The 13,002-nt window shown below is 43.8% G+C and overlaps 1 protein-coding gene across 1 annotated transcript in view; it reads left to right on the forward strand.

Moving 5' to 3' along the window:
* The first annotated feature begins 4,461 nt into the window (after window positions 1-4,461).
* The window catches only part of LOC144068451 (uncharacterized), a 28,402-nt gene continuing 19,861 nt past the window's right edge, over window positions 4,462-13,002 (forward strand). Inside the window, exon 1 of the mRNA XM_077593009.1 lies at window positions 4,462-4,592. Within this exon, the coding sequence (XP_077449135.1) occupies window positions 4,470-4,592 (123 nt within the window). The 5' untranslated portion in view covers window positions 4,462-4,469. The remainder of the gene's footprint in view (window positions 4,593-13,002) is intronic.

Genomic DNA, 13,002 nt, shown 5'->3' on the forward strand with positions numbered 1-13,002 from the left:
AATCCAGGTCACGTCCACTTGTGTGGAGTTTGCATGTTCTCCTCGGGCCTGCGTGGGTTTCTTCCGGGTACTCCGCTTTACTCCCGGATTCCAATGCTGCCAATGGAACTGGTGCTTTACAGAGAGTAAATGGGATAATGAAGGAGGATTACCTTCAAATTCTTCAAGATAACCTAAAGTCATCTGCCCGAAGATTGGGTCTTGGGTGCAGTTGGCTGTTCCAACAGGACAATGACCCCAAACACACATCAAAAGTGATAATGGAATGGCTAAATCAGGCTAGAATTAAGGTTTTCGAATGGCCTTCCCAAAGTCCTGACATAAACCCCATTGAGAACTTGTGGACAATGCTGAAGAAACAAGTTTATGTCAGAAAGCCATCAAATTTAACTGAACTGCACCAATTCTGTCAAGAGGAGTGGTCAAAGATTCAACCAGAAGCTTGCCAGAAGCTTGTGGATGGCTACCAAAAGCGCCTAATTGAAGTGAAAATGGCCAAGGGACATGTTACCCAGTGGCGGGCGGTGCATTTTCTGGTAGCGCCTTCAACGTATCAATCCAACCCTCAAAAACTATTTTATGGCTATAAAACCTCAACTGCAGCTACAGCTGCGACACATAAAAATAATCAATAAATTAATGCACAAAAATGGGGTAAAATCCACTTCCTAGCAGCATTTCATGATTAAATACAAATACTGGAGCTTTTCACACATTAAAACCAGGCAAGGGGGTGATTTTCCCGGGAAAAGACAGCGATAAACGTCAATGGCGTACGGGCAAACATTGCCCGAAAATGGGGTAAAATCCAGCCGAAAACAGCATTCATTGATTAAATACAAATACTGGAGCTTTTTAGACATCAGAACCGGGCCCGGAGTATCATTTCCCCGGTAAAAAGACAGCGATGAACGTCGATACGTCCATACGTGAAATGACAAAAAATGCACTAAAATTAAATCAAATCCACTTCCTAGCAGCATTAATGGACTGAATACAAATACTGGAGCTTTTGAGACATTACAACCAGGCCAGGGGGGTGATTTTTCCCGGGAAAAGAGAGCGATGGATGTCAATGGCGAAAAGGCAAAAATTACACTGGGATAAAATCCACATCCTAGCAGCATTTAGTGATTAAATACAAACACTGGAGCTTAAATACAAACACTGGAGCTTTTCAGATATGAGAACCGGGCCCACAATTGAAATATTATTTAGGAATATAGCCATATTTTACTCACCAAAAATCCTCCCTATCCATCCTCCTTTCTTTCTTCCTTCTTTCCTATCGCCATCAAAGGTAATGATGAAAGTCGAGCCTGTCCTGTCATATTTCTGGCATAGTCCGTTTTGAAAATGACTTTAAATCAAAACAACAATATACTATTTGCTTGTGGAGCTAAGTTAGCGCACTGAAAGTGCCACTCACAGCATTTTCCCGGCTGTAACAGGCTTGCTAGCTTCGGAGTTGACCGCCCTTTCTTAATGATGTCCATTTTTTTCTGGAAAAGTCCGTCTGGAAAATAGCTTTGTGAGAGAAATCTGCAACAGAATTCATTTGTTTTTGCCACTGTCGGCCATGTGGGTGGAGTTTGCGATCTCTGGCTGCTTTGGCCCGCCTACTAGCCAATCATAGTTTGTGAAAGCAATGACATGTCCCAGCCAGCAAAATGCTAACGCCTATGAAAAATCATTGTGGGGTTGCCAACTCGAAATCTGATTGGTTAAAAGCAACAGTCTTGTTAAATGCAGCAGACCCCGCAAAACTGATTTTGAAGGCTTTGAGGCAGTTCTGATCTGGCAACAAATAATGGCTGAAATGTGATTGGTTAAATGCTTAAATATGAAAACACATCAGTGGCGGGCTGATATATATATATATATATATATATATATATATATATATATATATATATATATATATATATATATATATATATATATATATATACATACATATATATATCAGTGGCGGGCGGTGCATTTTCTGGTAGCGCCTTCAACGTATCAATCCAACCCTCAAAAACTATTTTATGGCTATAAAACCTCTACTGCAGTTACAGCTGCAACACATAAAAAAATAATCAATAAATTAATGCACAAAAATGGGGTAAAATCCACTTCCTAGCAGCATTTCATGATTAAATACAAATACTGGAGCTTTTCAGACATTAAAACCAGGGCAGGGGGTGATTTTCCCGGGAAAAGACAGCGATGAACGTCAATGGCGTACGGGCAAACATTGCCCGAAAATGGGGTAAAATCCAGCCGAAAAAAGCATTTATTGATTAAATACAAATACTGGAGCTTTTTAGACATCAGAACCGGGCCCGGAGTATCATTTCCCCGGTAAAAAGACAGGGATGAACGTCGATACGTCCATACGTGAAATGACAAAAAATGCACTAAAATACTACAATTAGGTAAAATCCACTTCCTAGCATCATTTATTGATTGAATACAAATACTGGAGCTTTTGAGACATTACAACCAGGCCAGGGGGGTGATTTTTCCCGGGAAAAGACAGCGATGGACGTCAATGGTGAAACGCCAAAAATTAAACTGGGGTAATATCCACTTCCTAGCAGCATTTTGTGATTAAATACAAACACTGGAGCTTTTCAGATATCAGAACTTGGCCCACAATTGAAATATTATTTAAGAATATGGCCATATTTTACTCACCAAAAATCCTTTTTACACAATATCCATCCTCCTTTCTTTCTTCCTTCTTTCCTATCGCCATCGAAGCTAATGATGAAAGTCGAGCCTGTCCTGTCATATTTCTGGCATAGTCCGTTTTTAAAATGGCTTTAAATCAAAACAACAATATACTTTGATGATTATTTTTATGTGTCGCAGCTGTAGCTGCAGTTGAGGTTTTATAGCCATAAAATAGTTTTTGAGGGTAGGATTGATACGTTGAAGGCGCTACCAGAAAATGCACCGCCCCCCACTGGGTAACATGTCCCTTGGCCATTTTCACTTCAATTAGGCGCTTTTGGTAGCCATCCACAAGCTTCTGGCAAGCTTCTGGTTGAATCTTTGACCACTCCTCTTGACAGAATTGGTGCAGTTCAGTTAAATTTGATGGCTTTCTGACATAAACTTGTTTCTTCAGCATTGTCCACAAGTTCTCAATGGGGTTTATGTCAGGACTTTGGGAAGGCCATTTGAAAACCTTAATTCTAGCCTGATTTAGCCATTCCATTACCACTTTTGATGTGTTTTTGGGGTCATTGTCCTGTTGGAACAGCCAACTGCACGCAAGACCCAATCTTCGGGCAGATGACTTTAGGTTATCTTGAAGAATTTGAAGGTAATCCTCCTTCATTATCCCATTTACTCTCTGTAAAGCACCAGTTCCATTGGCAGCAAACAGCCCCACAGCATAATACTACCACCACCGTGCTTGACGGTAGGCATGGTGTATTTGAGGTTAGAGGCCTCACCTTTTCTCCTCCAAACATATTGCTGGGCATTGTGGCCAAACAGCTCGATTTTTGTTTCGTCTGACCACAGAACTTTCCTCCAGAAGGTCTTATCTTTGTCCATGTGATCAGCAGCAAACTTCAGTCGAGCCTTAAGGTGCCGCTTTTGGAGCAAGGGGTTCCTTCTTGCACGGCAGCCTCTCAGTCCATGGAGATGCCAAACACGCTTGACTGTGGACACTGACACCTGTGTTCCAGCAGCTTCTAATTCTTGGCAGAGCTTTTTGGTGATTCTCGGTTGAATCTTCACCCTCCTGACCAATTTTCTCTCAGCAACAGGTGATAGCTTGCGTTTTCTTCCTGATCGTGGCAGTGAAAAAACAGTGCCATGCACTTTATACTTACAAACAATAGTTCGCACTGTTGCTCTTGGGACCTGCAGCTGCTTTGAAATGGCTCCAAGTGTCTTTCCTGACTTGTTCAAGTCAAGGATTAGCTTTTTCAGATCCATGCTGAGCTCCTTTGACTTTCCCATTGTAGTGTTTGTGGGTGTTTGCATCCAATGAGCCCTATTTAAATGGCCTCAGAGAAGTCACCAGCTGTAGTCACTCATAATCACTCACAAGAAGTTAAGAGGCCATGCTATGAAGCTCATTTCTCTGACACAACTTTCTAAGTCACCAAATTCGTGTTGCTGTATGTATATTTTTGACCAAGCAGATTTGATCACTTTTTCTGTTAACCCCTAATAACGTCATAAAAGAACCAAACTTCAGGAATGTTTTTTGTGACAAAGAAGTATCTGTTCCAATCACTCTATCAGAGAAAAATCAGAGTTGTAGAAATAACTGGAAACTCAAGAGAGCCATGACATTATGTTCTTCACAAGTGTATGTAAACTTTTGACTACAACTGTATATGACCTGTTCATCTGTGTCAGGTCGGACCTGTTGGGTGGTTTCCAAAGGAATGCCTTTTCGGGGCTTTGATTGAAACTGACTGAGCAAGCTTTGTTTGACAGACTCACAGACATTCGCAATGGCAGTAGGTGTCCTGCTCTTGATGCTGTTGGCAACACTGAGGTTAACGTTAGGTGAGGATTTTTTGGGGGATAGCACAAGTTTTCTCAAGCCTTTCAAGGCCCCTGATGGAAATATCAAGGTACTGTAAATTTGATGTTTTCAAACACAAAGCATGTTGTGATTTGCGTTATTAAATGACCGATGCATTCATTAGGAGATCGGGGGTTATGTGATAAACCGTAAAAGAGTTCTGACAAACTTGAGTCACAACAATATTACTGTTTGCAGTTTAAAGATTAAGGCCAAGAGCAATAAGTTTGAACCTTCATAATGAAGGTGTCCTTAAAATTACACTGTTCATTGTGAAAATGTTCTTCTAATAATGGATGTGTGGATGTTTACAAATGAAACAGATATTTCATTTATTGCCCACAGCATTTATCCTCACAAGGGTCAAATGAGTTTTAAGCCATTCCCAGGTGTCTTTGGGCGAGAGGTGGGGTAGAACTTGGTCAGGTTGCCATTTAGTTGTAGGGCACAGAACTGAGAGTAATCACATTAAAAATTGGATGTGAAGACCGTTTAGCACATGCCTGACACTATTTTTAAGTGCCTCAGATTAACCCAAGGTAAGACTAAAATATTCTCGCTTTTCCTGAAAATGTTTTATATTGAGGTTCGGAACCCTAGGTACCTCACGATACGATGCAGGAGCCTATCCCAGCCAACCGTGGGGAGTAGTTGGGGGACACCCTGAACTGGTTGCCAGCCAATCGTAGGGAACAATGTGACGAACAGCCATTCACACTCACACTCATACCAATGGACATTTTAGAGTAATCAACCAGACTACCATGCATGTGGAAGCAAACTGGAGTTCACAAAGAAAACCAATGCAGCAGCCTCAGGAAAGTCGGAACAGGCTGGGGGATTCAACCCACAATCTCTGAACTGTGAAACGGACGTGCTAGACACTATCAATGTGCCACTTATGTAATCCATTAATTTATTTTTCATTCCGCTTATCTTCATAAGCGTCGCAGTATTGTGTCATTATTTCTCCAAATTCATGGAGGGGGGGGGCGTCCCGGTGTAGCGATTGGCTAGCACGTCGGCCTCACAGCTTTGGGGTCCTGGGTTCAAATCCAGGTCATGTCCATCTATGTGGAGTTTTCATGTTCTCCCCGGGCCTGGGTGGGTTTCCTCCGGGTACTCCGTTTTCCTCCCAGATTCCAAAAACATGCATGGTAGGCTGATGGGACCCGCTAAATTGCCCCTAGATATGAGTGTGAGTGTGCATGGTTGTCCGTCTCCTTGTGCCCTGCAATCGGCTGGCCACCGATTCAGGCTGTCCCCCGATTCAGGCTGTCCCCCGCCTGTGTCCCGGAGACAGCTGGGATAGGCTCCAGCACCCCCCGCATCCCTCTGTGAGATGAGATGGAGGGGAGCAATCGTATTTGTGCTTTTGCGCATAACTGTTGTGAATAACCATTTTCTCATCCAATCATTAAATAATGGTTTAATTTTCCGATTCATATTTAGTCAAGTTATTATTTAAATTGTGGTCCAGCAGCCAAGTGGTAATGTGTTGGCCTCATAGTTTTGAGGTTGAGGGTTCGTTCCCAGGTCGGTCCTCACTGTGTGGAGTTTGCATTGTTCTCCCTGGGCTTGGGTGGGTTTTCTCCGGGTAATCCAGTTTCCTCCTACATCCCAAAACATGAAGGGTAGGCCGGTTGAACACTCTAAATTGCTACTAGGTATGAGTGTTAGCGTGAATGGTTGTTTATCTCCTTGTGTCTTGCGATTGGCTGGCCACTGATTCAGGGTGTCCCCTGCCTGGTGCCCATATTTGGCTGGGATAGCCTCCAGCACCCCCACGATCCTTGTGAGGATAAGCAGTATGGAAAAACTTAATTGGCTTAATTACAGAGCTGCCGACCTCCGTCGACCCCATTTCAGGAGTACCCTAGTCACATTTACGGAGTTTATCCGGAGTGAATGCAATTCATGCAAAATCGATATGCGCTGAAGTCACACAAGACGAATCATTCGTCAGAACTTGTAACTCGGATGATTCACAATGCATTCTTGTTACCGAATTCTTCGAATTGTGGTCTGTCTCTCAGTGTGTTCTACGGCTAACTGGTGACCAGTCTCCTCTCCGGTGTAATCTGCCTTTCCCCCGAACTCCACTGGGATAGGCTATAGCAACACCCGCAACCCATACAAGGATACGCGGTACAGAAGAAGAATGAATGATGAAACAGGGCCTCAAAGTGAAGAGTAAACAGTTCCAAAAGCTATAGTCACTATACTTGTACAAAACCTTCAGAGTTCTCATATGAAGCAAAAGTAAAAGGAAAACACAAAGGTGGAAAAAAAGACTGAGAAAGTGAACAAATACTCATCAAACACATGCTTGGAACATCCCACAATAATGTTTACACATGTTCGATCTCCTTTTCTTTTAACAACATTTAATAAACAGATGACAGAAATTATTGAAGCTTTTAGGTGGAATTCTGTCCCATTCTGAATTATTTACAGTTTCATCTGCTTAACTGTCCGGGGTCTCCATTGTTGTGTTTCATACTTCATAATACGTACAACACATTTTCAATAGTAGACAGGTCTGGACTGCAGGCATATCTATGTAGTCCATGCACTCTTTTACTTCAAAGCCACTCAGTTGTAACGCATGCAGATTATGTTTTTAAATTGTCTTGCTGATATCAGACCCGGGGCATTCATGAGAAAAACTGCTTGGATAACAACTGATTTTGTGTTACGGTCGTGTGTGGAGGACCCCAAAGTAGGCAAGAGTGGCACCTCTGACGGTGGCGATATCTCTTTGCGGCGACTTGGTGAGCCTGGGCGAAGCTGACAAAGACATGATCAGACAGGTTGGTGAACATGGCATGTGGGTCGAGAGCCGTGAGGTCAGTAGGAGAATACGAGGCGACGGTACAAGAGTCGTGGGCGGAGAACAAAATAAGAAATCGCAGATCAGGCAAGAAGAACAAGAAGTAGCGCGAGAAGGCAGTGACAGTACAGAGACGATCCAGCAGCGTGTTCAAGCTCTGGGTGGCTTAAGAAGGTCAGTGATATTGATGACTCACCCCTGGTGTTGCTCGACCCGTCTGGTGCTGGACCTGTGATTCTGTGACAGGCGCCTCTCCCCACCTGTTTGGCCCTGAGGCTGACATGTTCTCCAAAACTTTGGAGAATTCATAGTGCCTTCATCGATGCGCAAGTTTCTCATGACTACTACTAATACACTTTCAGCTTGTCCTGTGAGTGGTCGCCAAAGCAAATGAACCGTTTCCACTTCACCCTGTCTTTTGCATTATACTTCCCTACACCAGCCACTTTCATGTTCTCCCTCCACATCTATGTATTTTTTCCTATCTTCTACCCTCAACATCTTTCTGCCGATAAGTCCCTATCTCTCCTCTGGACAAGCTCAGACTCCAAAGTCTGGTCTCTCTGACCTTGTCTCCAAAACGTCTATCCTTCACTGTTCCTCGTATTTTTTCTTTTCTAATTCAATCCAACTTCCAACATGGCTTTCCACTACATTGGCACTAAAACAGCTTCATATCCTCACAGATGCTGGCTTTTGAATATTGCCTTCATAACAGTTCATAAGGTTTTTTTCCTCTTTGGTCTGGAGGACACTACATCAGCAATTCAAAAGCAAACAATTTAAAAGTATACTCATCAGACCACAAAACACTTTGCCACATTGCATCAGTCCATCTCAGATGATTTCGGTACCAGATTACATGTCAGTGCTTCAGGGTGTTGTTGATGAATGGCTTTTGCTTTGCATTGAAGCTTTACGTCGCACTGTCTTTCTGAGCCCACATGTTGGTATCTTTTATACAATCTAGTAATTGTGCTGTCATTCATGGAACCCACCTATTCACAATGAGCCTGATCACCCGTAGGATGTTCCAAATAGGTATTTAATGAGTATTCCTCATTTTTCTCCGTTTTTTCCCCACCTGTCAGTTTTTGGGAGCAAATGTGTTGCAGCCATGAAATTCCAAGATGTTTCACCATCATTTCAATCATTGTGTTCTGTTTTTATTTATGTTTAAAATTGTTTTGTCTTGTGCGGTGTCAAGCGTGGAATGTAGAGTAGGACCCAAATGCAGGGAAGCACTCAACGGACGAGTGCATGGAGTGCTCTAAAGGAGCAGGAGGGGAATTAAGAAAATTGTAATAACTTTGCAGATTATATAACTGTTAATATATCCATAACAGCAATAGACGGCGGAGCCAGGATTAACACACGTGTAGCTCTTTATTGCAAACCTCCAACACACACACACACACAGAGACCGGACACACAACACTACTACGTCCGGGTTACGCTGTGCTACCCCACGGCTCCAGGTGGCGTGGTTAAACACACTTCCATAACCCGAGGCAACTATCATTATCAATATATTACACTCCTCCCCCTTTAACTATGAAGTTCCTATTTAGACTTAGCACTCAACTCCAACAATTATCTTTGCCTCATTAACTTTTTATAATTTTACTTCTCAACTTGTAACTAAATTATTACTGCTAACACAACCATTAGACTCAATATTCCAGTCTTTGACATTCCAATCTCAGGAACTCTTTTCACATTTTTGTATGAACAGGAACTCTTTTATTTTAGGAACGACGTTCCTCACAACTGACCGATCACAAATTCAGTCGCTTCGGAGGTGCTCTATCTCTCACTGGGTACCTGCGCCCACACACCTCTGGGGAACTGACTGCTCGGTTGTCAAGTGTAACTGTCTTGTCACAGGCCACTGAGCCTGGTGAAGATGTTACACGTGTCTCTTCAGGTGAGTACGGGCTACCACCTACTGCTCCAGGTGTGCCTTTCCCCCCCACATCTGCGTGAACCACCACAGGGTACTTGTTTGTGATGTCCAGCTGCTCATCCGGAAGCTCCAATGTCTCTGGTCTGGACAGTTGGTTGTACAGCAGATGATCAATGTGGATCGAGCGTCGGCTCACACCATTCCACACCAGGTAGGTGACTGGTCCGAGTCTCTTTTCCACTGTTCCTTTTGTCCACCTCTCCTTCCCTCCACGGAAATTCCGGATCAGGACTGAGTCACCCTCAGACAGATGTCTCAGCTTGGAGGCTTCCCTTGTTTTGCTTCCACCACTCGAGCGAGATCTGGTTTCAGTAAGCTGAACCTGGTCCTGATTTGACGTTTTAAAAACAGTTCCGCTGGTGTACATCCTGTAACAGTGTGCGGTGTACTCCTGTATACCATCAGGAAGTTAGCTAGCCTGTGCTGCATAGTTATTGTGACCTTTTGTTTCTTCTCCTCGAGTACTTGTTTCAGCAGTGATGCTTTCACTGTCTGAACTGCTCGCTCTGCCGTTCCATTGGAAGCGGGATGGTAAGCTGGTACCAAAGTTTGTTTTATTCCGTTGCTCAGCAGGAATGTCTTGTACTCCTGCGAAGTGCATTGAGGTCCATTGTCAGAAACAATCTCCTCAGGAAGCCCGTAGGAAGAAAAAATGTTTCGCAACACCTCAATCATTTTGGCTGCTGTGGTTGTTGCCATGGCGATGACCTCCAGCCATTTTGAATGACTGTCCACTAGTACTAAAAAGTGGTGTTGGTCTTTCTCTGCAAAGTCAATATGTATTCTCTGCCAAACTCTAGTCGGCCATTTCCAGACGTGTAGAGGTGCGGTTGCAGGTAGTTTCCTCACACTCTGACAGGCGTCACATTGTTGTACTGTATGTTCTATGTCACTGTCCAACTGCGGCCACCACAAATAGCTCCTGGCCAAGGCCTTCATCCTGCACCCTCCCGGGTGTCCTAGGTGAAGATCATGCAGTAGCCGCTCTCGGTGTGCTGGTGGAATGATAACTCGAATTCCCCACAATATGCAACCTTGTTCCACCGACAGTTCATTTTTCCTGAAAAAGTATGGTTTCAGTCTCTCGTCCTTGTTTTGACTTGGCCATCCAGACCGAGTCAGCTCCAGTACTTTGCATAGGACTGGGTCCTTGAGAGTGCTCTGTGCAATCTCTGTAGCTTGCACGGGAAGCTCATCTACTACTGAGAAATAGAAGATGCTGTTTTCCTCCGCGGTGTTATCCTTTTCCTTCCCCGGCAGTCTAGATAACGCATCTGTGTTGGCATTTTCTGCTGACGTTCTGTACTCTATACTGTAGTCATAAGCCATCAGTCTCAGCGCCCAGCGCTGCATTCGCAGAGCAGCTAAAGTGGGGATTTCAGACTTGGGTCCCAAAATAGCAAGAAGGGGCCTGTGGTCCGTTATTAAACTGAACTTGCGGCCATATAAATATTTATGAAATTTGGTCACGCCAAAAATTATGGCCAAAGCCTCTTTCTCTATCTGACTATATTTGCTTTCTGCCTCTGTCAATGTACGCGATGCAAATGCGATCGGTTTCTCATCTCCATTTCCCATTATGTGAGACAGGACAGCCCCGATTCCATAAGGGGATGCATCGGAAGCTAATCTCAGGGGTTTCTTGGTGTCATAGTGCACTACTACTGAGCTTTTTACTAACTGTTCTTTTGCATCTTTGAATGCTGCTGCACATTTAGTAGTCCATTGCCAATCAACTTCCTTCTTCAGTAGTTGATGTAGCGGCTGCAGCACCGTCGACAGGTCTTTCATGAACCGACCATAATAGTTTAATAGTCCTAGAAAAGACCGTAGCTCTGTGACGTTTGTAGGCTGGGGTGCATTAACGATGGCTGCAACTTTTGTCGCAGTGGGGTGCAGTCCCTCCTTATCTATCAGATGCCCCAGGTATTCTACTTTCTCCTGCATGAAATCACATTTTGCTCTTTTCACTCTTACCCCGTAGCTCTCCAGGCGGCTCAGTACCTCCTCCAGATTCCTCAGGTGTTCAGCTCTTGTCTTTCCTGTGACCAAAATGTCGTCTAAAAAACAGGTGACATGCTCCAAGCCTTGGAGTATCTGGTCCATCACATTCTGAAATATGGAAGGAGCACTGGACACTCCGTATGAAAGTCTATGATACACATACAGTCCTTTGTGAGTATTTATTGTCAAATACTTTTCTGAGTCTTTTCCTAACTCCAGCTGTTGGTAAGCCTGTGACAAGTCTAACTTGCTGAAAAGAATGCCTCCAGCTAGGGTGGCAAAAAGGTCTTCAACGTTTGGTAGTGGATAGGTCTCCTCTTCCACACTTTGATTTACTGTGACCTTATAGTCTCCACAGATACGAATTGACTTGTCTGCTTTGGGTACCACTACTATGGGCGCGGCCCACTGACTATGTTCTTTCTTTGAGATAATGCCAGCTTTCTCTAGGCGATTTAACTCAGTCTCAACTGCATTCTTTAATGCATATGGCACTGGTCTGGCCTTCCTGAAGATCGGTTTGGTATTTGGCTTTACTGTAATGTTGGCCTTAAAATTCCGAATAGTGCCCAACTCCTCAGCAAACACTGCTTTGTGTCTCTACAACACTGTATCCACATCTGCGTCGTTACCGCCCCTTGCTGGTATAACTGAGAAGATGCGTGCCCAGTCCAGTTTGAAGTTTTTGAGCCAGTTACGGCCAAGTAGGGCTGGTCTGTCACCTTTTACGATCACTAATGGTAGCTCCCCACCCTGGGTCCCATATTTTACCTTGGCCGTCACTTGTCCCATCAAAGGAATGTTCTCTCCGGAAAAAGTTGACAGCTGCACTTTACTTACTTCCAAAGGCAGATGAGAGAGATGCTTCTTATACACAATTTCCGAAACAAGTGTTACAGCCGCCCCTGTGTCCAGTTGCATCTCTAGAGGAGTTCCTTCTAATATGACCTGTACTGTCATTTCCTTCTTCCAATTCCCGACAGCATTTGTGGGATACACGGCATTCAAGCGATATGACTCCCACAGTTCATCATCCGCACTTCCTGTTGTCTCATTTTGATTTCCTTTTACATACTGTGTGTGTCCTTGCCAACTTTTCGTTTTACACATCCTTGCTATGTGTCCCCCTTTTGAACACTTGTAACATGTCTCTCCTTTATACCTGCATTCCTGAGGGGCGTGGTTGCTCAGTCCACATCTGTAACAGGGTTGGTGATTCTCTTTTCTCTGTGGTCTGAATTTTCCACTTGTGGTTTTACTTTTCCAATCGCTGGTGGCTGGTTGGTATTTCCACGCACTTTTGCTTGTCTTTTCCTGGTCAATCTTATTTAATGTGGCAGGTTCTTCCATTTTGCTAGCGAACTCCAACGTATTCTTTGATGCCATTTCCATGGATAACGACAGTTCGCATGTTTTTTTAAATGTTAGATCTTGCTCCGTGAGTAATCTTCTCTGAATAGCTTCCACTCTCAATCCACAAACAAATCTGTCTCTCATTGCTTCGTCCAAATGGAGACCAAATTCGCAGTGGCTGGATAGCTGCTTCAACGCCACAATATAATCTGACACCGACTCGTTTTCTCTCTGATTCCTCTTTTGAAACTTGAATCGCTCCGCGATCACCAGCGGTTTCGGGTTGTAATGAGATGCTAATCT

Source organism: Stigmatopora argus, chromosome 2 (genome assembly GCF_051989625.1).
Source record: "Stigmatopora argus isolate UIUO_Sarg chromosome 2, RoL_Sarg_1.0, whole genome shotgun sequence".
Taxonomy (NCBI): domain Eukaryota; kingdom Metazoa; phylum Chordata; class Actinopteri; order Syngnathiformes; family Syngnathidae; genus Stigmatopora; species Stigmatopora argus.